We start from the raw sequence: 25920 nt of genomic DNA on the forward strand, positions 1-25920 counted from the left end.
AGTGGAGGAAGCCTTGAGATTCTAACCCAGGCTTTTGTAGCTATAGGGACTATGTTCTTTCTGCCACATCAGGCCATTTATCTATGGTTGTTCCCCAAGTATCAAGCAACCAATAGATGGATGTTGGTAAATTCATATCTTGTATCATAGCTAAAAAATAAATCTCGAGTCCAACCTCTGCTTACTCCCCACTTCATTACACCGTTTAATCACCATCGTCTCTTGCCTGGACTACTGCAGTAGCCTCTTAATTGGGCTCCCTGCCTGCTCACTTGCCCTCTTATAGTCCATTTTCCAGCTAGCAGCCAGATTTATTTTTTAAAACATGTAAATTGGATTGTGCTAGTCTCCACCTTATACCCTGCAGTTCTCAAGGTACTTAAAATAAAACCCAAACTCTTAACTGTGACCTATAAAGCCCCTTGTTATCTTGCCCTGCATGTTTCTGTGACCTTAGGTCCTTCTCCTCTGCTCTACTCCAGCCATACTGGCCGTCTTATAGTTCCTTTAACTGCGAAGCTAGTTTCTACATCTAGTTCTTTATACTGGAAGTATAGAGCTGACTTCTCCACCTAAATCTTTACATGGCTGGCTCATTTACATAATTTAAGACCTAATTTAAATATGACCTCCTCAGAGAGGCCTATCTGACTAGGCTGTCTAAAATAGACCACCCAGGGACTTCCCTGGTGGTCCAGAGGTAAAGAATCCGCCTTACAATGCAGGGGACACCAGTTCGATCCCTGGTCAGGGAACTAAGATCCCACATGCCTGCAGGGCAACTAAGCCTGCGCCACAACTACTGAGCTCGCGTGCCTCAACTAGAGAGCCCGCGTGCCGCAAACTGCAGAGCCCACGTGCTCTGGAACCCACACGCCATAACTACAGAGCCTGTGTGCCACAACTAGAGAGAGAACCCACACGCCGCAATGAAAGAGCCCGCACGCCTCAAAGAAGACCCTGCGTGCTGCAACGAAGACCCGACGCAGACAAAAATAAATTAAATAAATAAATAAATAATAAAATAAATCTTTAAAAAATAAAAAATGAAATAGACCAACACACATAAATATACTTTTCTTTATATCCCCTTTATCTGCCTTATTTTCTTCATAGTAACTATATTCTTTATTTTTTGCATGTTCATTGTCTCCCCCAGTGGCATAGAAGCTTCATGAGGGTAGGTTCGTTGGTTTAATATATTTTCAAGGACAAGGCCTACCACCTAGTGAGCACTCAACATTTGTTGTAAAATGGGAAGAAAAGCTTAATTGTTTTATTGGCTTAATAGCAGTTTCCTTTGGGTAGAAGGCACAGCATCTCTGTTAGGGTTTTTGAAAATTACTACTGTATAAATGTTGAAAAACCTAGTACCTATATGACTCCATGGACTGAAATCGATTCTTTTACCCAGTTCTTTTAGAACTCATCAAATTGAGGCTGCTCCAACCAGCTCTGCAGTTGATGGATTTAAGGCAAATCTTGTCTTTAAGGAGATTGAGAAGAAGCTTGAAGAGGTAAGATTTATGTAAAATATTGGGATATTTCTTACGGAAAAACCCGAACGAACTTTTTGGTCAACCCAATACTACCAGGAGGACCCGGGGGCTAGAGGAAGCAGATGTAGATTTCAGGTGTTGCCATGAGTGGTACCAGTTGAAAATTTATATCGTACTGTCAAGTATTGAGTGTATTTTATACTTCTTAGTGTCTACTATGGCTTCCTTGTAATTCTGGTAAGAGTGCATTTCAGAGATGAATAAATCTCCAGATTTGAGTTATGTAAAGGGATTCTAATTTATTTTGGTGTAATTTCCTTCTGAATTAAAAAGATCTTACTTAGAACCATTCGAAAGAATAATATTTAAAGGAGCCTTAAAGGTACCTAATATTGGGCTTCCCTGGTGGCGCAGTGGTTGAGAATCTGCCTGCTAATGCAAGGGACACGGGTTCGAGCCCTGGTCTGCGAAGATCCCACATGCCGCAGAGCAATTAGGCCCGTGAGCCACAGCTGCTGAGCCTGCGCGTCTGGAGCCTGTGCTCCGCAACAAGAGAGGCCACGACAGTGAGAGGCCCGCGCACCGCGATGAAGAGTGGCCCCCGCTTGCCGCAACTAGAGAAAGCCCTAGCACAGAAACGAAGACCCAACATAGCAATCAATCAGTCAATCAATAAATCATTAAAAAAAAAAAAAAGGTACCTAATATCAAAACTCCTTTTAAAAAGAAATCTTTTGTGCTTGAGTTTTTCACAGTTTTAAAATTTGTTTTTCTTGTTGTAAAAATGAGCTAATTAAAAGGATTATACAGAAACATATAAAGAAGAAAAATTTAAAATCTCCTGAAATGCCATTACTAAGAGTTCACTAAACCGTTCACAGTGGTTGACATTCTTTCAGACATCTCTCTGTGTGTATTAACAACATACAGTTTTACATAACTAGGATCATATAATACATGTTGAGTTTTTAAATTTATATATGCAACTATGTTTATGTACAGTACTTAGTTCTTAAAAAAAATTTTTTTTTATACAGCAGGTTCTTATTAGTTATCCATTTTATGCATATTAGTGTATAGATGTCAATTGCAATCTCCCAATTCATCCCACCGCCACCACACCCTGTCCCCGCTTTCCCCCCTTGGTGTCCATACGTTTATTCTCTACATCTGTGTCTCTGTTTCTGCCTTGCAAACTGGTTCATCTGTACCATTTTTCTAGAATCCACATATATGCGTTAATGTACGATATTTGTTTTTCCCTTTCTGACTTACTTCACTCTGTATGACAGTCTCTAGGTCCATCCACGTCTCTACACATGACCCAATTTCGTTCCTTTTTATGGCTGAGTAATATTCCATTGTATATATGTACCACAACTTCTTTATCCATTTGTCTGTCGATGGGCATTTAGGTTGCTTCCGTGACCTGGCTATTGTAAATAGTGCTGCAATGAACATTGGGGTGCATGTGTCTTTTTGAATTATGGTTTTCTCTGGATATATGCCCAGTAGTGGGATTGCTGGGTCATATGGTAATTCTATTTTTAGTTTTTTTTTTTCTTTTAACATCTTTATTGGACTAAAATTGCTTTACAATGGTGTGTTAGTTTCTGCTTTAATACAAAGTGAATCAGCTATACATATACATATATCCCCATATCTCGTCCCTCTTACGTCTCCCTCCAACCCTCCCTATCCCATCCCTCTAGGTGATCACAAAGCACCCAGCTGATCTCCCTGTGCTATGTGGCTGCTTCCCACTAGCTATCTATTTTACGTTTGGTAGTGTATATATGTCCATGCCACTCTCTCACTCCGTCCCAGCTTACCCTTCCCCCACCCTGTGTCCTCAAGTCCATTCTCTACATCTGCGTCTTTATTCCTGTCCTGCCCCTAGGTTCTTCAGAACCTTTTTTTTGTTTGTTTTAGGTTCCATGTATGTGTGTCAGCATACGGTATTTGTTTTTCTCTTTCTGACTTACTTCACTCTGTATGACAGACTCTAGGTCCATCCACCTCACTACAAATAACTCAATTTCATTTCTTTTTATGGCTGAGTAATATTCCATTGTATATATGTGCCACATCTTCTTGATCCATTCATCTGTCCATGGACACTTACGTTGCTTCCATGTCCTGTCTATTGTAAATAGAGGTGCAGTGAACATTGTGGTACATGACTCTTTTTGAGTTATGGTTTTCTCAGGGTATATGCCCAGTAGTGGGATTGCTGGGTCGTATGGTAGTTCTATTTTTAGTTTTTTAAGGAACCTCCATACTGTTCTCCATAGTGGCTAGGTCAATTTACATTGCCGCCAACAGTGCAAGAGGGTTCCCTTTTCTCCATACCCTCTCCAGCGTTTGTTGTTGTAGATTTTCTGATGATGCCCACTCTGACGGGTGTGAGGTGATACCTCACTGTAGTTTTGATTTTCATTTCTCTAATAATTAGTGATGTTGTGCATCTTTTCATGTGCCTCTTGGACATCTGTATGCCTTCTTTGGAAAAATGTCTATTTAGGTCTTCTGCCCATTTCTGGATTGGGTTGTTTGTTTTTTTAACATTGAGCTGCATGAGCTGTTTATATATTTTGGAGATTAATCCTTTGTCCATTGATTCGTTTGCAAATATTTTCTCCCATTCTGAGAGTTTCTCTTTTTGTCTTGTTTATAGTTTCCTTTGCTGTGCAAAAGCTTTTAAATTTCATTAGGTCCCATTTGTTTATTTTTTTATTTCCATTACTCTAAGAGGTGGGTCAAAAAAGATCTTCCTGTGATTTATGTCGAAGAGTGTTCTTCCTATGTTTTCCTCTAAGAGTTTTATAGTGTCCGGTCTTACATTTAGGTCTTTAATCCATTTTGAGTTTGTTTTTGTGTATGGTGTTAGGGAGTATTCTAATTTTATTCATTTACATGTAGCTGTCCAGTTTTCCCAGCACCACTTATTGAAGAGGCTGTCTTTTCTCCATTGTATATCCTTGCCTCCTTTGTCATAGATTAGTTGACCATAGGTGTGTAGATTTATCTTTGGGCTTTCTATCCTGTTCCATTGATCTATATTTCTGTTTTTGTGCCAGTACCATATTGTCTTGATTACAGTAGCTTTGTAGTATAGTCTGAAATCAGGGAGTCTGATTCCTCCAGCTCCGTTTTTTTCCCTCAAGATTGCTTTGGCTGTTCGGTGTCTTTTGTGTCTCCATACAAATTTTAAGACTTTTTGTTCTAGTTCTGTAAAAAATGCCCTTGGTAATTAGATAGGGATTGCACTGAATCTGTAGATTGCTTTGGGGAGTATAGTCATTTTCACAATATTGATTCTTCCAATCCAAGAACATGATGTATCTCTCCATCTGTTTGTGTCATCTTTGATTTCTTTCATCAGAGGCTTATAGTTTTCTGAGTACAGGTCTTTTACCTCCTTAGGGAGGTTTATTCCTAGGTATTTTATTCTTTTTGTTGCTATGGTGAATGGAATTGTTTCCTTAATTTCTCCTTTTGATCTTTTGTTGTTAGTGTATAGGAATGCAAGAGATTTCTGTGCATTAATTTTGTATCCTGCAACTTTACCAAATTCATTGATTAGTTCTAGTAGTTTTCTGGTAGCATCTTTAGGATTATCTATGTGTAGTATCATGTCATCTGCAAACAGGGACAGTTTTACTTCTTCTTTTCCAATTTCTATACCTTTTATTTCTTTTTCTTCTCTGATTGCTGTGACTAGGACTTCCAAAACTATGTTGAATAATAGCAGTGAGAGTGGACATCCTCGTCTTGTTCCTGATATTAGAGGAAATGCTTTCAGTTTTTCACCATTGAGAATGTTGTTTGCTGTGGGTTTGTCGTATATGGCCTTTATTATGTTGAGGTTGGTTCCCTCTGTGCCCACTTTCTGGAGAGTTTTTATCATAAATGGGTGTTGAATTTTGTCAAAAGGTTTTTCTGCATCTACTGAGATAATCATATGGTTTTTATTCTTCAATTTGTTAATATGGTGTATCACACTGATTGATTTGCATATATTGAAGAATCCTTGTGCATCCCTGGGATAAACCCCACTTGATCATGGTGTATGATCCTTTTAATGTGTTGTTGGATTCTGTTTGCTAGTATTTTGTTGAGGATTTTTGCATCTATATTCATAAGTGGTATTGGTCTGTAATGTTTTTTATAGTATCTTTGTTTTGTTTGGTATAAGGGTGATGGTGGCCTCATAGAATGAGTTTGGGAGTGTTTCTTCCTCTGCAATTTTTTGGAAGAGTTTGAGAAGGATGGGTGTTAGCTCCTCTCTGCATGTTTGATAGAATTCACCTGTGAAGCCATCTGGTCCTGGACTTTTGTTTCTTGAAAGGTTTTTAACCACAGTTTCAAATTCATTACTTGTGATTGGTCTGTTCATATTTTCTATTTCTTCCTGGTTCAGTCTTGCAAGGTTATACCTTTCTAAGAATTTGTTCATTCCTTCCAGGTGGTCCATTTTATTGGCATAGAGTTGCTTGTAGTAGTCTCTTATGATGCTTTGTATTTCTGTGGTGTCCATTGTAACTTCTCCTTTTTCATTTCTAATTTTATTGATTTGAGTCCTCGTCTTCTTTTTCTTGATGAGTCTGGCTAAAGGTTTATCAATTTTGTTTATCTTCTCAAAGAACCAGCTTTTAGTTTTATTGATCTTTGCTGTTGTTTTCTTTGTTTCGATTTCATTTATCTCTGCCCTGATCTTTATGATTTCTTTCCTTCTACTAAGTTTGGGTTTTGTTTGTTCTTCTTTCTCTAGTTCCTTTAGATGTAAGGTTAGATTGTTTCTTCGAGATTTTTGTTGTTTCTTGAGGTAGGATTGTTTTGCTATAAACTTCCCTCTTAGAACTGCTTTTGCTGCATCCCATAGGTTTTGGATCATCGTGTTTTCATTGTTATTTGTCTCTAGGTATTTTTTGATTTCCTCTTTGATGTCTTCATTGATCTCTTGGTTATTTAGTAATGTATTGTTTAGCCTCCATGTGTTTGTGTTTTTTACATTTTTTCCCCCTGTAGTTTATTTCTAACCTCATAGCATTGTGGTCGGAAAAGATGCTTGATATGATTTCAGTTTTCTTAAATTTACCAAGGCTTGATTTGTGACTCAAGATGTGATGTATCCTGGAGAATGTTCCGTGTGTACTTGAGAAGAAAGTGTATACTGCTGTGTTTTGATAGAATGTCCTATAAGTATCAATTAAATCTATCTGGTCTATTGTGTCATTTAAAGCTTGTGTTTCCTTATTAATTTTCTGTCTGGATGATCTGTCCATTGGTGTAACTGAAGTGTTAAAGTCCCCCACTATTATTGTGTTACTGTCAATTTCCTCTTTTATAGCTGTTGGCATTTGCCTTATGTGTTGAGGTGCTCCTGTGTTGGGTGCATATATATTTATAAGTGTTGGATTGATCCCTTGATCATTATGTAGTGTCCTTCCTTGTCTCTTGTAACTTTCTTTATTTTAAAGTCTATTTTATTTGATACGAGTATTGCTACTCCAGCTTTCTTTTGATTTCCATTTGCATGGAATATCTTTTTCCATACCTTCACTTTCAGTCTGTATGTTTCTCTAGGTCTGAAGTGGGTCTCCTGTAGACAGCATATATATGGGTCTTGTTTTTGTATCCATTCAGCGAGCCTGTGTCTTTTGGTTGGAGCATTTAATCCATTCACATTTAAGGTAATTACCAGTATGTATGTTCCTATTACCATTTTCCTAATTGTTTTGGGTTTGTTTTTGTAGGTCCTTTTCTTCTCTTGTGTTTCCCACTTAGAGAAGTTCCTTTAACATTTGTTGTAGAGCTGGTTTGGTGGTGCTGAATTCTCTTTGCTTGTCTGTAAAGATTTTGATTTCTCTGTCGAATCTGAATGAGATCCTTGGTGGGTAGAGTAATCTTGGTTGTAGGTTCTTCCCTTTCATCACTTTAAATATATCTTGCCACTTCCTTCTGGCTTGTAGAGTTTCTGCTGAGAAATCAGCTGTTAACCTTATGGGAGTTCCCTTGTATGTTGTCATTTTTCCCTTGTTGCTTTTAATAATTTTTCTTTGTCTCTAATTTTTGTCTATTTGATTAGTATATGTCTTGGCGTGTTTCTCCTTGGGTTTATCCTGCCTGGGACTCTCTGTGCTTCTTGGACTTGGGTGGCTATTTTTTTCCCATGTTAGGGAAGTTTTCTACTATAATCTCTTCAGATATTTTCTCGAGTCCTTTCTCTCTCTCTTCTCCTTCTGGGACCTCTATAATGCGAATGTTGGTGCATTTAATGTTGTCCCAGAGGTCTTTTAGGCTGTCTTCATTTCTTTTCATTCTTTTTTCTTTATTCTGTTTCCACGGCAGTGAATTCCACCATTCTGTCTTCCAGGTCACTTATCCATTCTTCTGCCTCAGGTATTCTGCTAATGATTCCTTCTAGTATTTTTCATTTTAGTTATTGTATTGTTCAACTTTGTTTGTTTGTTCTTTAATTCTTCTAGGTCTTTGTTAAACATTTCTTGCATTTTCTTGATCTTTGCCTCCATTCTTTTTCTGAGGTCCTGGATCATCTTCACTATGATTATTCTGAATTCTTTTTCTGGAAGGTTGCCTATCTGCACTTCATTTAGTTGTTTTTCTGGGGTTTTATCTTGTTCCTTTATCTGGTCCATAGTCCTCTGCCTTTTCATTTTGTCTATCTGTCTGTGAATGTGGTTTTGGTTCCACAGGCTGCAGGATTATAGATCTTCTTGCTTCTGCTGTCTGCCCTCTGGTGGATCAGTAATTAGTTCTTGATAGATGATAATCATACTAAAGCAATCTAACAGTAACTCTCCAGAATAGAGAGTTATGCTCTTCAGGCAAAATTCGGTATTTACTTCATTGTTTCAAACTTAAAGATATCTTGGAATTTCATAATTGATTTTAATTATGACCAACAAGGCACAGTTACAGCCACAGTCACATAATTCCAATTTCACTTCTATTAAGGTGACCAGTGGGCTGAAATAAAGGATTCAAAACATTTAAGGTGTGCATTTCACTCATGTTAGAGCCACAGTGTGAAGGCAAGCATTGTGCATATCTTGTAACTCCCTTATTATAGCACAAAGGATTTCTTAACACCTTAAGGTGATTGTGCTGTGGATGGGAAAACAGCTAAAGTGACTGACGTGTCTTGACAAAGTACCCTGCATTTCTAGAATTCTCATAATGATCAACAACCTTCCGAGGTAGAGGGGGCCAGGGCTGACAGTTCCTAGCAGGCAGGCAGTGTCCCAGTAGCTTGGAGACCTATCTTGCCACCATCTTGAGGGATACACCCTCATTAGTCTACCTGTTTTTTTTTTTTTTTTAATATTCATTTATTTATTTATGTGGCTGCTCCAGGTCTTAGTTGCGGTATGTGGGATCTTTAGTTGCTGCATGTGTGATCTAGTTCCCTGACCAGGGATTGAACGTGGGCCCCCTGTGTTGGGAGTGTGGAGTCTTAGCCACTGGACTGTCAGGGAAGTCCCTACCTGTTATTTTATAATCTGCTTTCTCCTCTTGATAGTATGTTCCCTGCCCATAAATATAAATCCTTACCATCAGTTTTAATGACCCCATAGTACACGTTTGAATATAGGTATCATAATCTATGTAACTAGCCTCCTGTGATGAACATTGCGTTGTATTTAAGTCTTGCAAGTAAAAAAAAAAGGTATAATAAATTTCCTTTTGCCCTCATTTTTAAATACTTAATGCCATGATTACCTTAGCACAGATAGTTAGAAGGGGAAATTGTTGGGTTGTTGGATATTTATGTTTAGCTTTTTGATACATGTTGCCAAACTATCCACCAAAAAGAGGGTACTAATTTACAAACTTAATGACAGTTCATGAGAGTGACGGTTTTTTCTTCACACTGTCTCCAGTGCTTTGTTGGCTGGTTTTAAAAAAATCTTTGCCAATAGTAGGAAAATATATCTCATTATTGTTTTTTAAATTTCTTTTATTACAAGTGTCCACTAAAGTGAAGCTGGACTCTCTAAGGGCTCAGCTTGAAACTAATTTTTTTCATGCCACCAGTATTTGACTGCAGAGTAATCCATAGGATAGTTGCTTCTGCCAGGTTGTCCCTTTTTTTTTTTTTTTTTTTTCAACTTTATTCTGTCCAAAAAAAAAATAGTTTAGAGAGTATCTGGTATGGCTATATGTCAACCATTGCATATTTCATTACTGGGATTAACAAAACAGTGCTGTTTTTATTTCACAGTTTTCTTTTAGCTTTGCAAATGTATGCCTCTTGCTCCCATTTTAATTCTTTTCTTCTCCTTCTGTGACCTCACTTGCATGGACCTTGTCCCCTTGTTTCTTTCCTCCTTCCCACGATTGTCAGTTTCCTAAATGTTTGCAGTACTAGAAAGTGAAAGTCTTGGAATCTTTTGTCAATTCATGCATTTTCTGCATTGCAAAGGAAGCCTGGCAAGAGATTTTATTTCCACTTTTGTTTTCGTTAGCAATACCCCATTGCCCTTCTTTGAATTCTGTCTTAATTTTTTGTTCCTCTTAAGTTTACAACAGGACCTACTCCTTGACCCTTTGCCTACTCAGAAAGAGGTACTTTTCTTCAAGCAAGGAGGCACTTAGAACTTTCTTAGTATTAGTGATCTCTAGTGTTGCAACAGATGTGTATTTTCTTTACCCTTTTAACTCTCTCCCCGTCCATTTCCTTGCCCTCTCTCACTCCTTCTTCAATTTAAAATGTTTTATTGACCAAAGGATTTGATTTTATAAGAGGATCAGTTGGTTGTCAAAAGTAACAGCAAGTGCAAAATTAATCTACATCTGTCTTAAGGAAGTGGGAGGAATTTCCAGGTACTCAGGTAGAATTCCTAAACGTTTGCTGGTGATTTCCTGCTCTAACTTGTTGGTGTCTACCATAACTATTCCTGAGGCATTGTGCAAGCAGATGACGCATAGATGCAGCTGGAAGTAGCTGGTCATGGGCTGTTGGCCCCAAAGGAAGCCTGGCTCCTTGGGTGGCCCAGCACACCAGCATTACTACGTACTCTTCTAGATTATCTCCACAGAACCTTGAAGGATAAAGGATTTTAAGGAATGTGGAAAAGACTTGAACTTTCTTTTAATTGATTTATGGTGACAGAAACTACTTTTATAGGCTAAAGTTTGGAAGTATTGATATAACCTACTTTGCCATATGGTATGAGCAAATGGAAAGAGCATTGAATTTGAAGTTAAACCAACCTGAGATTGAATTCTGGTTGTATTGCTTACTTGTCATACGTCCTTGCCCCTCAGGGAACATTGAGTTTAGTGGGAAAATAGACATGGAAAAATTTTCCCGGAAAATAAAAAAAACTGCTTTAGCAAGAAACTTGCAGGTGGGTGTATGTGCAAAGGGCTATCAGAGTGTCCAGTAGAGGCAGAAACGCCTTTCCAGAAGAGTTAGCATGTGAGCTGAGACTTGAATTGATGAAGTTAGGTGGGAATGGAGAGTAGGAGGAGGTGAGTGAACTGGGACAGGGCATGAGCAAGGGCATAGAGGCATGTATGTTCATGGCATTCAAAGCGGTCAGAACAAAAAAACCTGGGGAGGATGAAAAAGGGGCTGAAGATAAGAACATATAAAATATCCTTCAGATTATGAAGAATTTTGAATGATATATAAAGCCAGACTTTATCCTGTAGGCTGTGGGGAGCCATTTAAATTCAAACCTGAAAGTGATATTTATGTTAACGTTAGGTGGGTTATATTAGATGGATTAGTTGGCAGTAGGATAGAGAATAGTCTAAAGGGTTCTTAACCTTTTAGAGCCTCAGCAATTTTTTCTGCTTAGTGAGCTAATATTAACACCTGTGCAACTACTTAACAGGGTTTTATGAAAATTAAAGAAATAATGTATATAAAAGCACTTGAAAACTTTATAGCCCCCAAAAGATTATTGTTGTTGTTAATAGTTTTTCCGAAAGTTAACTTAATTTGAGTGAGATGTTTTAAGGGAAACCAAAATAAGAGAATTTCTCTCCTTCGCTGTAAAAATTTGACAATCATTTTGATTTCTTGATTTAATTAGAAAATGTTGGTAGTTGATTTCAGGACAGTCACATGTAAGAATTGCTTCCATGTCTGTTGAGATAAGTAGGCCTAGACTAAATATTTTTAGAATAGCTTCTTTGGAGTCCTAAGACCCATGGTTCATTCTAGATAGGTTCAGGTGTGTTATCTACGTACAAGAAAAAGATTGACACACCCATTAGGATAACTAAAATAAAGAAGACAGACAAAAGTGTTGGTAAGGATGTAGAGAAATTGGAACCTTCATTTGTTGCTGGTAGGAGTGTAACATGGTGCAGCCACTTTAGAAGACAGCTTGATAGTTCCTCAAAAGGTTAAACATTACCTTATGACCCAAATTTTTACTTCTAAATATAAGAGGAATTAGAGCCTATGTCCACATAAAAACTTGTGCACAAATGTCCATAGCAGTATCATTGATAGCTGAAAAGGGGAAACAGCCATCAACTGATGAATGGCTAAACAAAATGTGCTACATCCATACAATGGAATATTATTTGGCCATAAAAAGGAATTAATTACTGGTAACGTGCTTCAATGTGGATAAACCTTAAAAGCATTATACTAAGTGAATGAAGCCAGTCACAAAAGACCATATACTGTATGATTCCATTTGTGTGAAATGTCCAGAATAAGCAAATCCATCAAGACAGAAAGTAGGTTAGTAGTTGCCAGGGGCTAGCAGGAGGGGAGAATGGTGGGGGTGGGGGGTGACTGCTAATGGGTATGGTTTCCTTTTTGGGGTGATGAGAATGTTCTAACATTAGATAGTGGTGTTGGTTGCACAACTTTGAATATACTAAAATACCATTGGATTATATACTTTAAAAGGATAAATTTTTGATATATAAATATCTCAATGAATTTGTTATAAAACAAACAAAACACAACAGAAAGAAAGAACTTAGGCCAGACTCTCTGCATACACAGAGGTTAGTACCTGATAATAATTATTTGAGTATTTCAGGTATTTAGCACAGTGCCTGAACATAGTAAACACGAAAGTCTTTGTTAAAAGAAGAAATATGATGATACCAAAAGGAAGAATCTTGGATATAAATTATTGCAGGGATGTAAGGCTGAAAAAAAAAGGTGGTAAATAAAAACTCTATTAGAAATTTTAAGAAAACTCAAAAGGTAGCCAATTCCAGAATAAATATGTAAAGATGAATATATTTTCTATATATTTGCAATTACCTAGTCATGAAATATAATGAAAAATATATTATTAACAAGAGTAATGTAAAATATAAAAAAACTAAGAATAAACTTGGCAAGAAATGTACAAAAGCCTATATGGGGGAAAATGACAAAATATTGCCAAGGGACATCAAGGAAAACTTAAAGATACACCATATTCATGGATGGGAGGACTTAATATTGTAAAGATATTACTTTTCCTCCAAACAGATCCATATATTGTATGTAGCCCCATTTATTTATTTGTTTTTTTGTTTATTTATTTATTTTGGCTGCGTTGGGTCTTTGTTGCTGCGTGCGGGCTTTCTCTAGTTGTGGGCGAGTGGGGGCTACTCTTTGTTGCTGTGCGTGGGCTTCTCATTGCGGTGGCTTCTCTTGTTGTGGAGTGTGGGCTCTAGGCGCGCGGGCTTCAGTAGTTGCAGCACGCAGGCTCAGTAGTTGTGGCACATGGGCTCTAGGGCGTGCAGGCTTCAGTAGTTGTGGAGTGCCAGCTCAGTAGTTGTGACTCGCGGGCTCTAGAGCACAGGCTCAGTAGTTGTGGTGCACGGGCTTAGTTGCTCCGTGGCATGTGGGATCTTCCCCGACCAGGGATTGAACCCGTGTCCCCTGCATTGGCAGGTGGATTCTAAACCACTGCACCACGAGGGAAGTTCTTCCCCATTTTCGGGGGAAGAACTAACTAAATGATTATAATGTACATCTAGAGGAAAAAATGTCCAGAACAAATCCAAGAATAGTCAAGAATCTTTCTAAGAGAGGAATTATGGTATTTACTGTACCAAAGAGTAAAGTACATTTATAAAGCTATAGTACTGGCACAGGAATAGCAGACAGATCATAGAGTAAAATAATGGGAAAAAATGCCAGCGTTTATTGAGCAGTTACTCTGTGCTTTGTGGGTATTTAAATACCATACAACTCTATGAGGGTAGCTATATTATTATCTCCATTTCACAGATAAGAAAACTGAGATTCAGAGAGATTTAGTAACTTGCTCAGGGTTATATAAGTAGTGGCAGAGCAGGAATTCAAACCTATGCTGATTGCAAATTCATTGTTATTAATTAGTAAAATTTAATTCTTGGAGATTAACCTTAAGTAAATGAGGTTATGTAAAAATACTTACATATAAGAACGTTATGTACAGCATTGTTGTAAGAGCCAGAAGTTAGGACTAACCTTAAACATCAAGCAGCAGAGTATTGGTTAAATAAAGTATAGTACACGTCTACAATTAAAGACTATGTATGGTCATTTAAAATTATATGAACGAATACTTAATGACACAGTAATAAGGATAGCTATATTAAACTAAAAAGTGGATTACAAAACAGTATATACACTCATTTAAAAAATATATATGCAGAGAAAAAAGATAGAGGAGATTTATATCAAAATGTTATTTTCTGTGAGTGGTGAAATTATGAATGATTTGTTTTCTTTTTGCTTCTCAATATTTTCTATTTTTTCCACAGTACAGTATGTTTTTTTCTCTAAAGAAAAATAATTGCAATAAAATTATTGTGTGTGGTTTTTTTTTAAGGTGTGTGAGTTATTCACCCTGCCAGCCGGGTTAGCGGGTCCTCTGTGCTCCTGTATGCCCCTGTGTTCCCCTTTTTCATAGTGATCATAGTGTATTATCATTTACCCTTCTAACTCCGTAGCGTCTGGAATAATGTCTGGTGCCAATCATTGTTTCAGTCAATCAATATTTCAGTAAGGAAAGATGAAACAGAGTGGGAATGAAGGGGAGAGGGAGGGAGAAAGGACACCAACCTACGGAGATGTGGATCTGAGGTTATTTTTCTAGCTTCATTCCTCAAGATCCAAAAGTAGGTGGTGGATGGTATATTACTTGTATAATTCTTTATACTAATCCAGGAAATGAGTTGAACCACTTATCTTTAAATTCTGATTGTGGAACACCAAAAATATATGTGAAGGAATTTACCTACAAAGAAAAAGAGGAGTTAGGCTTCTTACATTTAGAGAGGCCAGAGTGAATCTTTCAGAAATTATTGAGACAAATGAAGGCTGTTTCAGTAGAAAATGCTGCTGTGCCACCCACTCTCCCATTCTCCCTGTCCTTCCACCAGTTGTATCCAGAAAGCCATTTTCAACAAAAGATTTGGCAGATGACGGAGTTGTTGCCTGGTTGCCTTTCAGACTTTTCTGGGTAAAAGATCCTAAGGGAGCTTTGGGGACTGTCTGCTGGCCCAGCTGCTCACGTCATTTATCTATTTAAACATTTAATTTGGGGAAAAGCCAGAGGAATGAACTTCATATAACTCTGTGTTATTTTTCTTTCCAGGAAGGGGAGCAGTTTGTGAAGAAAATCGGTGGTATTTTTGCCTTCAAGGTGAAGGATGGCCCTGGAGGTAAAGAAGCCACCTGGGTGGTGGACGTGAAGAATGGCAAAGGATCAGTGCTCCCTAACTCAGGTCAGTGCAGTGATGACTTCATTTACAGGAGCACTGACAAGTTCACAAAGAAAAATGGGGGCCTGCTTTGGTGTTCTCCAAAAGGGCTGGCTTTAGAGTTACAGGACCTTGTTAAAGAACTGGGGAATCCTTGGGAACAGGAACAGGTCACAGCTGCTTCCTCCCAAAGACTGGGAGGCTCCATCACTGTCACCAGCCGTAGGCTTTGGAATTAGACAGACTTGGATTTGGAGTCCTGGTCCTGCCACTCACAGATTCTGGCCTTGAACAAATTATTTCACTTCTTTGAGCTTTGTTTTTTTCATTTGTAAATGGGAATAATAAATGGTACCTATTTCATAACGTCACGTGAGGATTAAGAGCATTATCTCCTAATAGCCTGTGAAGCACATGGTTCAGTGTATGGTTATGTGTCCTCAGAAGACCTGTCTGTACTCCCTACCTCCACTTCTCTCACCCAGTCTTTCTCTCACCCGTTCCAGTCAGCTTTGGTCCTCATTATTATCCCAAAACTGTTCTTGTCAAGGTCAAGTAACCACCATGTTGGTAAATTTAGTGGTTAATTCCCAGCCCTCATAATTATATTATTCTTCCAGGCTTTCTTCTTACCTACTGGCTGTTCCTTCTTGGCTTCTCTCCCTGTTTTTTTCTGCATCTCTGAAAGTCTAAATGTTGCAGTGCTCTAAGGCTCAGTTCTATCTACATTTAGTCCCTGGGACTCTCATCTAGTTTCATGCTTTTAAAACCGTCTCTACACTGATGACTCCCAGGTATCTTCAGCGTGAACTCAGATACTGAACTCCAAGGTGTATATCCAGCTGCATAATTGACAAGTTTACTTGGATCCTTTGTAGGTAGCTCAAAGCTAACATGTATGAAACTGAACTGCCGATCTTCCTCCCACTCCCCTTTAGTTATGTTCTCCTCGAACTGTCTTCTGCATCTTGCTAAATTGCTCCTCTGTCTTACCAGTTCCTCAGTCTAAAACCCTTGAAGTCATGCTTGGCTCTTTTTTTTTTTTAATTGAAGTATAGTTGATTTACAATGGTGTGCCAATCTCTGCTGTACAGCAAAGTGACTCAGTTATACACATATACACATGCTTTTTTTAATATTCTTTTTCATTATGGTTTATCCCAGGAGATTGGATATAGTTCCCTGTGCTATACAGTAGGAGCTGTTGTTTATCCATTCTAAATGTAATAGTTTGCATCTACCTTGGCTCTTCTTTTTCTCACAATCTACAGTCTAATCTGCCAGCAAATTCCATCCTATACTACTACCACCTTGGTCCTCCATCATTTTTTGCCTGGTCTCCCTGTTTCTAACCTTCCACCCTATTTCTCCACACACCAGCTGGAGTGATCATTTTAAAACTCAAGTCAGATGTGACCCTTCTTGGCTCAAAACCATCCAGTGGCTTTGAGCTCACAGGGTAAAAACCAGGGTTCTCACAATCACACCACATGATCTGGCCCTAGTCTTCTCTGTCTTATTATACTCTCCCTCACTTGGCTCCAGTCACACTGGCCTCCTTGCTATTGCTTGAACGTGGGGCGTTTGCAGTTCAGGGGCTTTCTACTGCCTGGAATCGTCATCCCTCACATATCTTCATGGCTTGTTCTCCCATTTCCTTTGGGTTCTTGCCCAAATGTCACCTTCTCAGTGAGCCTTTCCCCAACCACACTTCTAAATCACACCCCCTTTACCATTCCCTATTGTCCTTTTCTGCCTTATTTTTCTTTATAGCGCTTACCGCCATCTGATATACCATATCTTATTTCTTTGCTTATTGTCCATCCCCCCCCACTGGAGTTGTAAGCTGCATGAAGGCAGAGCTTTTTGCCTCTTAGGTTCACTGCTGCATTCACAGTGCCTAGAATAGTACCTGATACATGGTAGGCCTTCAGTAAAATAAATAAATAAAAAATGAACAGCAGAATGAATCAATGATGCTCAGTAAGTGGTAGCTATATTGTATGTTATGTTTCTCTCGGAGAGAGCCTGGTGCGATTAAGAGATGCGATGGATAGGAACTAGCTTTTTAGAGGGCTATACTATGAACTTTGAAAATGATTTGATATATAATCAACCCCTTAAATCTTTTTGAGTAGAAAAGTAAAAGTCAGAGCTGTGTTTTAGAGGATGAAGCTGGTGTATTCGACCTGATGAGTTAGAGATGAAGAAATCAGAAGCAGAGAGAGCAATTAGGAGGATGGATGGTACCACCATCTAAGTAAACAAAAAGGACAGCCGAGTGTTGGCAGTGAGAAAAAGAATGTTGTTACATGGTAGTTGCTAGGGGTTTGGGGTGAAGTTGATGGTACTTGGAAGCTGTGAAGGAGAAGGAGATCTATCAAAGTTGGTAGAGTTCATTATTGCTACATTACTGAAGAAGGTCCTGGAGGAGAGAATGACATCAGAAGCACAGGTGGAAGGAGGGTTAGCCTTAGCAAGGAGGGATGGATACTTCTTCCTCTAAGAGGGGGTAGATAAATATTCCGGGGCATTTTGAGGTACAGAGGGGTTTGGCAGAGATCCTGGAATAGAGTTTAGAGCTTGGAGAAAGGAGAAGATGCTAAGAGCAGTGTTATATGTACTGTTGAATAGGGAATCAACTAGGGATTAATGAAGGAAAAGCTGAGTGGTAGGTAGTAAGGGCATCTGGTGTGGGCAGCATTTTTTTTTCTCAAAATGAGTGGGCAGAAAAATGACTATGTTTGCATTCTGTGAGCTGCCATCTAACATGATGTATGAAGAAAAACTACATGCTTCATCTAGATTCTAGCTTTTAGAAATAAAAAGAACTTTGGGGAAATAATGCCAATTTTTAAAAATGACTGAATGTTAATGCTTACTTCAGGATTTTATATACTGACATGTCTAGACAGATGTCAAGGTGATTTTTTTTAAAGTTTTTATTTTTCTTTAATTTTTATTTTTATTGGAGTATAATTGCTTTACAATGTTGTGTTAGTTTCTGCTGTACAATGAAGTGAATCACCTATATGTATAAATATATCCCCTCCCTCTTGGACATCCCACCCACCTAGGTCATCACAGAGCATCAAGCTGAGCTCCCTGTGCTATACAGCAGGTTCCCACTAGCTATCACTTTTATACATGGTAGTGTATTTATGTCAAACCTAATCTGCCAATTCATCCCACCCTCCCTTTACCCTCCTGTGTCCACATGTCTGTTCTCTATGTCTGCGTCTCTATTCCTGTCCTGCAAATACGTTCATCTGTACCATTTTTCTAGATTCCACATATATGTGTTAGTATATGATATTTGTTTTTCTCTTTCTGACTTCACCCTGTATGACTGACTCTAGGTCCATCCACATCTCTACAAATGACCCAGTTTTGTTCCTTTTTATGGTTGAGTTATATTCCATTATATATATGTACCACATCTTCTTTATCCATTTATCTGTTGATGGACATTTAGGTTGCTTCCATGACCTGGCTATTGTAAATAGTGCTGCAATGAACATTGGGGTACATGTGACTTTTGTTTTTGTTTTTAATGTAACTTTTTTTTTTTTTAACTTATTTTATTTTTTTGGCAGCGTTGGGTCTTTGTTGCTGCACGCGGGCTTTTTCTCTAGTTGTGGTGAGCAGTGGCTACTCTTCATTGCGGTGCACGGGCTTCTCTTTGTGGTGGCTTCTCGTTGCGGAGCACGGGCTCTAGGCGCATGGGCTTCAGTATTTGTGGCATACGGGCTCAGTAGTTGTGGCTCACAGGCTCTAGAGCTCAGGCTCAGTAATTGTGGTGCACAGGCTTAGTTGCTCCGCAGCATGTGGGATCTTCCCGGACTAGGGCTCGAACCCGTGACCCCTGCATTGGCAGGTGGATTCTTAACCACTGCACCACTGGCGAAGCCCACATGTGACTTTTTGAATTACGGTTTTCTAAGGGTATATGCCCAGTGGTGGGATTGCTGGGTCATATGGTAGTTCTATTTTTAGTTTTTTAAGGAACCTCCATACTGTTCTCCAGAGTGGCTGTATCAATTTACATTCCCACCAACAGTGCAAGAGGGTTCCCTTTTTTCCACACCCTCTCCAGCATTTATTGTTTGTAGAATTTTTGATGATGGCCATTCTGACCGGTGTGAGGTGATATCTCATTGTAGTTTTGATTTGAATTTCTCTAATAATTAGTGATGTTGAGTATCTTTTCATGTGCCTCTTGGTCATCTGTATGTCTTCTTTGGAAAAATGTCTGTTTAGGTCTTCCGCCCATTTTTTGATTGGGTTGTTTGTTTTCTTGATATTGAGCTGCATGAGTTGTTTGTATATTTTGAAGGTTAATCCTTTGTCCGTTACATCATTTGCAAATATTTTCTCCCATTCTGAGGGCTGTCTTTTCGTCTTATGCTTTCCTTTGCTGCACAAAGGCTTTTAAGTTTAATTTAGGTTCCATTCGCTTATTTTTGTTTTTATTTTCGTTATTGTAGGAGGTGGGTCAAAAAAGATCTTGCTGTGATTTATGTCAAAGAGTGTTTTTCCTATGTTTTCGTCTAAGAGTTTTGTAGTGTCCGGTCTTACATTTAGGTCTTTAATCCATTTTGAGTTTATTTTTGGGTATGGTGTTAGGGAGTGTTCTAATTTCATTCTTTTACATGTAGCCGTTCAGTTTTCCCAGCACCACTTATTGAAGAGACTGTCTTTTCTCCATTGTATACTCTTGCCTCCTTTGTCATGTATTAGGTGACCATAGGTGCGTGGGTTTATCTCTGGGCTTTCTATCCAGTACCATTGATCTATATTTCTGTTTTTTGTGCCAGTACCATACTGTCTTGATTACTGTAGCTTTGTAGTATAGTCTGAAGTCAGGGAGCCTGATTCCTACAGCTCTGTTTTTCTTTCTCAAGATTGCTTTGGCTATTTGGGGTCTTTTGTGTTTCCATACAAATTGTAAAATTTTTTGTTCTAGTTCTGTGAAAAATGCCATTGGCAATTTGATAGGGATTGCATTGCATCTGTAGATTGCTTTGGGGAGTATAGTCATTTTCACAATATTGATTCTTCTAATCCAAGAACATGGTATATTTTTCCATCTGTTTGTGTCATCTTTGATTTCTTTCATCAGTGTTTTATAGTTTTCTGAGTACAGGTTTTTTGTCTCCTTAGGTAGACTTATTCCTAGGTATTTTATTCTTTTTGTTGCGATGGTAAATGGGGTTGTTTCCTTAATTTCTCTTTCTGCTCTTTCGTTGTTATTGTATAGGAATGCAAGAGATTTCTGTGCATTACTTTTGTATCCTGCAACTTTACCACATTCATTGATTAGTTCTAGTAGTTGTCTGGTGGCATCTTTAGGATTTTCTATGTGTAGTATCATGTCATCTGCAAACAGTGACAATTTTACTTCTTCTCTTCCAATTTGTATTCCTTTTATTTCTTTTTCTTATCTGATTGCTATGGTAGGACTTCCGATACTATGTTGAATAAGAGTGGTGAGAGTGGACATCCTTGTCGTGTTTCCGATCTTAGAGGAAATGCTTTCAGTTTTTCACCATTGAGAATGATGTTTGCTGTGGGTTTGTCATATATGGCCTTTATTACATTGAGGTGGTTTCCCTCTATGCCCACTTTCTGGAGAGTTTTTATCATAAATCCGTGTTGAATTTTGTCAAAAGCTTTTTCTGCATCTATTGAGATGATCATACGGTTTTTATTCTTCAGTTTGTTAATGTGGTGTATCACATTGATTGATTTGTGTATATTGAAGAATCCTTGCATCCCTGGGATAAATCCCACCTGATCATGGTGTATGATCCTTTTAATGTGTTGTTGCATTCCGTTTGCTAGTATTTGTTGAGGATTTTTGCATCTATATTCATCAGTGATCTTGGTCTTTAATTTTCTTTTTTTGTAGTATCTTTGTCTGGTTTTGGTTTCAGGGTGATGGTGGCCTCATAGAATGAGTTTGGGAGCTTTCCTTCCTGTGCAGTTTTTTGGAAGAGTTTGGGAAAGATAGGTGTTAGCTCTTCTCTAAATGTTTGATAGAATTCACCTTTGAAGCCATCTGGTCCTGGACTTTTGTTTGTTGGAAGATCTTTAGTTATACTTTCAATTTCACTACTTCTGATTGGTCTGTTTATATTTTCTAATTCCTTCTGGTTCAGTCTTGGAAAGTTTTATCTTTCCAAGAATTTGTCCATTTCTTCCAGGTTGTCCATTTTAATGTCATATAGTAGTCATTGTAGTAGTCTCTTATGATCCTTTGTATTTCTGTGGTGTCAGTTGTAATTTCTCCTTGATTTGAGTCTGCTCCCTTTTTTACTTGATGAGTCTGGCTAAAGGTTTATCAATTTTTTTTTTATATTCTCAAAGAACCAACTTTTAGTTTTATTGATCTTGGCTATTGTTTTCTTTGTTTCTATTTCATTTATTTCTGCTTTGATCTTTATGATTTCTTTCCTTCTACTGACTTTGGGTTTTCTTTGTTCTTCTTTCTCTAGTTGTTTTAAGTGTAGGGTTAGATTGTTTATTTGAAATTTTTCTTGTTTCTTGAGGTGAGATTGAATTGCTATAAACTTCCCTCTTAGAATTGCTTTAGCTGCATCCCATAGGTTTTGGGTTGTTGTGTTTTCATTGTCATTTGTTTCTATGTATTTTTTAATTTCCTCTTTGATTTCTTCAGTGATCTCTTGGTTATTTAGCAGTGCAGTGTTTAGCCTCCATGTGTTTGTGTTTTTTACAGTTTTTTTTTTCCTGTAATTGATTTCTAATCTCATAGTGTTGTGGTCATAAAAGATGTTTGATATGATTTCAGTTTTCTTAAATTTTCCAAGGCTTGATTTGTGACCCAAGTTGTGATCACGGAGAATGTTCCGTGTGCACTTGAGAAGAACGTGTATTCTGCCACTTTCGGGTGGAATGTCCTATAAATAGCAATTAAATCTATCTGGTCTGTTGCATCATTTAAAGCTTGTGTTTCCTTATTTATTTTCATTTTGGATGATCTGTCCATTGTTGTAATTGGGGTGTTAAGGTCCCCCACTATTATTGTGTTACTCTTGATTTCCCCTTTTATGGCTGTTAACATTTGCCTTATGTATAGAGGTGCTCCTGTGTTGGGTGCATAAACATTTATAACTGTTATACTTTCTTCTTGGATTGATCCCTTGATCATTATGTAGGGTCCTTCCTTATCTCTTTAACAGTCTTTATTTTAAAGTCTATTTTATCTGATATGAGTATTGCTCCTCCAGCGTTCTTTTGATTTCCATTTGCATGGAATATCTTTTTCCATCCCCTCACTTTCAGTCTGTATGTGTCCCTAGGTCTGAAATGGTTTCTTGTAGACAGCATATATACGGGTCTTGTTTTTGTATCCATTCAGCGAGCCTGTGTCTTTTGGTTGGAGCATTTAATCCATTTACATTTAAGGTAAGTATCGATATGTATGTTCTTATTACCATTTTCTTAATTGTTTTGGGTTTGTTTTTGTGGGTCTTTTTCTTCTCTTGTGTTTCCCACCTAGAGAAGTTCCTTTAGCATTTGTTGTAAAGCTGGTTTGGTTGCGCTGAATTGTCTTAGCTTTTGCTTGTCTGTAAAGCTTTTGATTTCTCCATCAAATCTGAATGAGATCCTTGCTGGGTAGAGTAATCTTGGTTGTAGGTTTTTCCCTTTCATCACTTTAAATATATCCTGCCATTCCCTTCTGGCCTGCAGAGTTTCTGCTGAAAAATCAACTGATACCCTTATGGGGATTCCCTTGTATGTTATTTTTTGCTTTTCCCTTGCTGCTTTTATTTATTTTTTGTTTTTTGAATTTAATTTTTGTTAGTTTGATTAATATGTGTCTTGGTGTGTTTCTCCTAGAATTTATCCTGTATGGGACTTTCTGCGCTTCCTGGACTTGGGTGGCTATTTCCTTTCCCATGTTAGGGAAGTTTTCAACTATAATCTCTTCAATTGTTTTCTCAGACCCTTTCTCTTTCTGTCCTTCTTCTGGGACCCCTATAATTCGAATGTTGGTGCGTTTAATGTTGTCCCAGAGGTCTCTGGGACTGTCCTCAATTCTTTTCATTCTTTTTTCTTTATTCTGCTCCTCGGCAGTTATTTCCATCATTCTGTCTTCCAGCTCACTTATTTGTTCTTCTGCCTCAGTTTTTCTGCTATTGATTCCTTCTAGTGTATTTTTCATTTCAGTTATTGTGTTGTTCATCACTGTTTGTTTGTTCTTAATTCTTCTAGGTCTTTGTTAACATTTCTTGTATTTTCTGGATCCGTGCCTCCATCCTATTTCTGAGATTTTGGATCATCTTTTTTTTTTAATTAATTAATTTATTTTTGGCTGCATTGCATCTTCACTGCTATGCACAGGCTTTCTCTAATTGCAGTGAGCGGGGGCTACTCTTCGTTGTGGTGCGCAGGCTTCTCATTGCGGTGGCTTCTCTTGTTGCAGAGCACGGGCTCTAGGCACATGAGCTTCAGTAGTTGTGGCACACGGGCTCAGTAGTTGTAGGTCATGGGCTCCAGAGCGCAGGCTCATTTTTTGTGGCACACGGGCTTAGTTGCTCCAGGGCACATGAACCTGTGTCCCCTGCATTGGCAGGCAGATTCCTAACCACTGCACCACCAGGGAAGCCCCTGGATCATCTTTACTATCATTACTCTGAATTCTTTTTTCAGGTAGTTGCCTATTTCCTCTTCATTTATTTGGTCTTGTAGGTTTTTACCTTGCTTTTTCATCTGTAATATATTTTTTTGTCATCTCATTTTTTTGATGGGTGGGGCTGTGTTCCTGTCTTACTGGTTGTTTGGCCTGAGGCGTCCAGTGCTGGAGTTTTTGCAGTTGGATAGATCTGGGTCTTGGTGCCGAGATGAGGACCTCCGGGAGATCTCACTCCTATTAATATTCCCTGAGGTCTGAGGTTCTCTGTTAGTCCAGTGGTTTGGACTCAGCGCTCCCACCGCAGGAGCTCGGGGCTGACCTCTTGCTTGGGAACCAAGATCCCTTAAGCTGCACGGCGCAGCGAAAGAAAAAAAAAAAAGGAGCAGTAGAATAACAAAGAATAAAAAATAAAATAAAATTAGAAAAATTTTTAAAAGTTAAAAAAAATAAATATATAAGTGACACAACAACAACAAGGTAAAACAGAACCACAACAGCAAAAAAAAAAAAAAAAAAGGAGAGGGGAACAAACCAAAAGGAGCAGAACAATAATGAAGAATAAAAAGTAAAATAAAATTAGAAAAATAAGAAATTTATTAGAAAAAATATATATAAATGAAACAACAAGGTAAAACACAACCACAACCCCCCCCCCCCGCCCCCCCGAAAAAAAAAGAAGAAAGGGCCGGAAAAGGCCTTGGCTTTGAGGGGCAGAGCTTAGGTGGGGGTGGGGCCTATGCTCAGGATCCACGAGGGAGGAAAAGGCAGCATGGCTGGAGGGGGCCTCGGACAGCAGAGTTCAGAGGTTAAGGCCCTGGGTGGGAGTACAGCGGCGGGGTTTAGGCCCAGTGCAGCTAGAGGGGGCCTCGGAGGGCGGAGGATCTGGCCTGGGACCTCAGTAGGCTCCCAGGGGCCCAAGTGTGTGGGGGAAACGCTGGCCTAGTTCCCTTCCCATCCTCCCGGTCCCCACTCACAGTGGGCCCCTCCCGAGCCGCCCTTCAGCACACCCTTCCCCAGCCGCCCTTCAGCACACTGGTCCCATCTGGCCTCTACTCCCCACCCACGCCCTCAGAACCCGGGCGGCCGGAGGGGGTCTGGGAGGGCAGAGGATCATGCCCGGGACCTCAGTAGGCTCCCCAGGGCCCAAGTGGGTGGGGGAAATGCTGGCTGCCTTCCCTTGCGATCCTCTGATCTCTCAAGGGTCTCTCCCCATCCCCGTTGCTCCCCTCACCGTGGATGGGCTCCTTCAGGTGTGAGAACCCCTCCCCTCCCCCAGCCGTCTCTCAGGAGTGCCGGTCCCATCCCGCCTCCACTTCTCCTCCCCGCTCCCTACCCCCACGTCCCACCTGGTCATTCGGGGTTCCTCCCGTCCCCTTAGGTGTCTGTGGTTCCCCACCAGTACCTGGGAGGTGCCCTAGTTGTGAGGAGACGTGAACTCTGTGTCCTCCTACTCCTCCATCTTGATTCTGCCCCCAAGGAGATTTTTGAAGAAAAATTTTCCTGTTTTGTTATTATTGTTTGTTTGTTTTGAAAGATCATATGCTTACGGAAACATATGGCAAATTTTCAGAAAAACCTTGCTCTCTGCATATGGACTCTGGCAGTGAGCTCTCCCCACATTAGGTGCCCCATCCCATACCTGAAGGGATTTTACCCTGAATTTCTGCTGAAACTGATACTTGTTGGCAGCCAGGAGTGGCGTTGAAATATGGACTTACCAGTAAAAGCTACCATGGGAAATTGCCAGCTCCTTTTACATCAGCCAACAAATGACCATTTGTTAGAGATCAGCTATGTTAAAGCATTAATAACCTGTCCTAGTTTGAACTGGCATCTTAAAGAGAATTGCTAGATCTTTTGACATGTACATACTATTGAGAGGTTTACTTTCTGTTAACAAAGTAAGATTAACTTAAATGTATTTCATTTGCTTATATTCTAAGAGTTTGGTAGTGATACAGATGGTTATATCAAGGACTTTTAGGCTTTGTGCATTTTTCCATAATCTTCTCTTGCTGCCTGGTGTTCCTCCATGAATTCGGCCCCTCCCCCCTCTCCTTTGAAATGACTCAC

At 39.0% G+C, this 25920-nt stretch overlaps 1 protein-coding gene across 1 annotated transcript in view; it reads left to right on the top strand.

The window, feature by feature from the left end:
- The window catches only part of SCP2 (sterol carrier protein 2), a 155273-nt gene that overhangs the window by 120414 nt on the left and 8939 nt on the right, over positions 1-25920 (top strand). Inside the window, exons 13-14 of the mRNA XM_068539894.1 lie at positions 1415-1517; positions 15083-15212. Of these exons, the coding sequence (XP_068395995.1) occupies positions 1415-1517; positions 15083-15212 (233 nt within the window). The remainder of the gene's footprint in view (positions 1-1414; positions 1518-15082; positions 15213-25920) is intronic.

Source organism: Eschrichtius robustus, chromosome 3 (assembly GCF_028021215.1).
Source record: "Eschrichtius robustus isolate mEscRob2 chromosome 3, mEscRob2.pri, whole genome shotgun sequence".
In the NCBI taxonomy this organism is placed as follows: Eukaryota; Metazoa; Chordata; class Mammalia; order Artiodactyla; family Eschrichtiidae; genus Eschrichtius; species Eschrichtius robustus.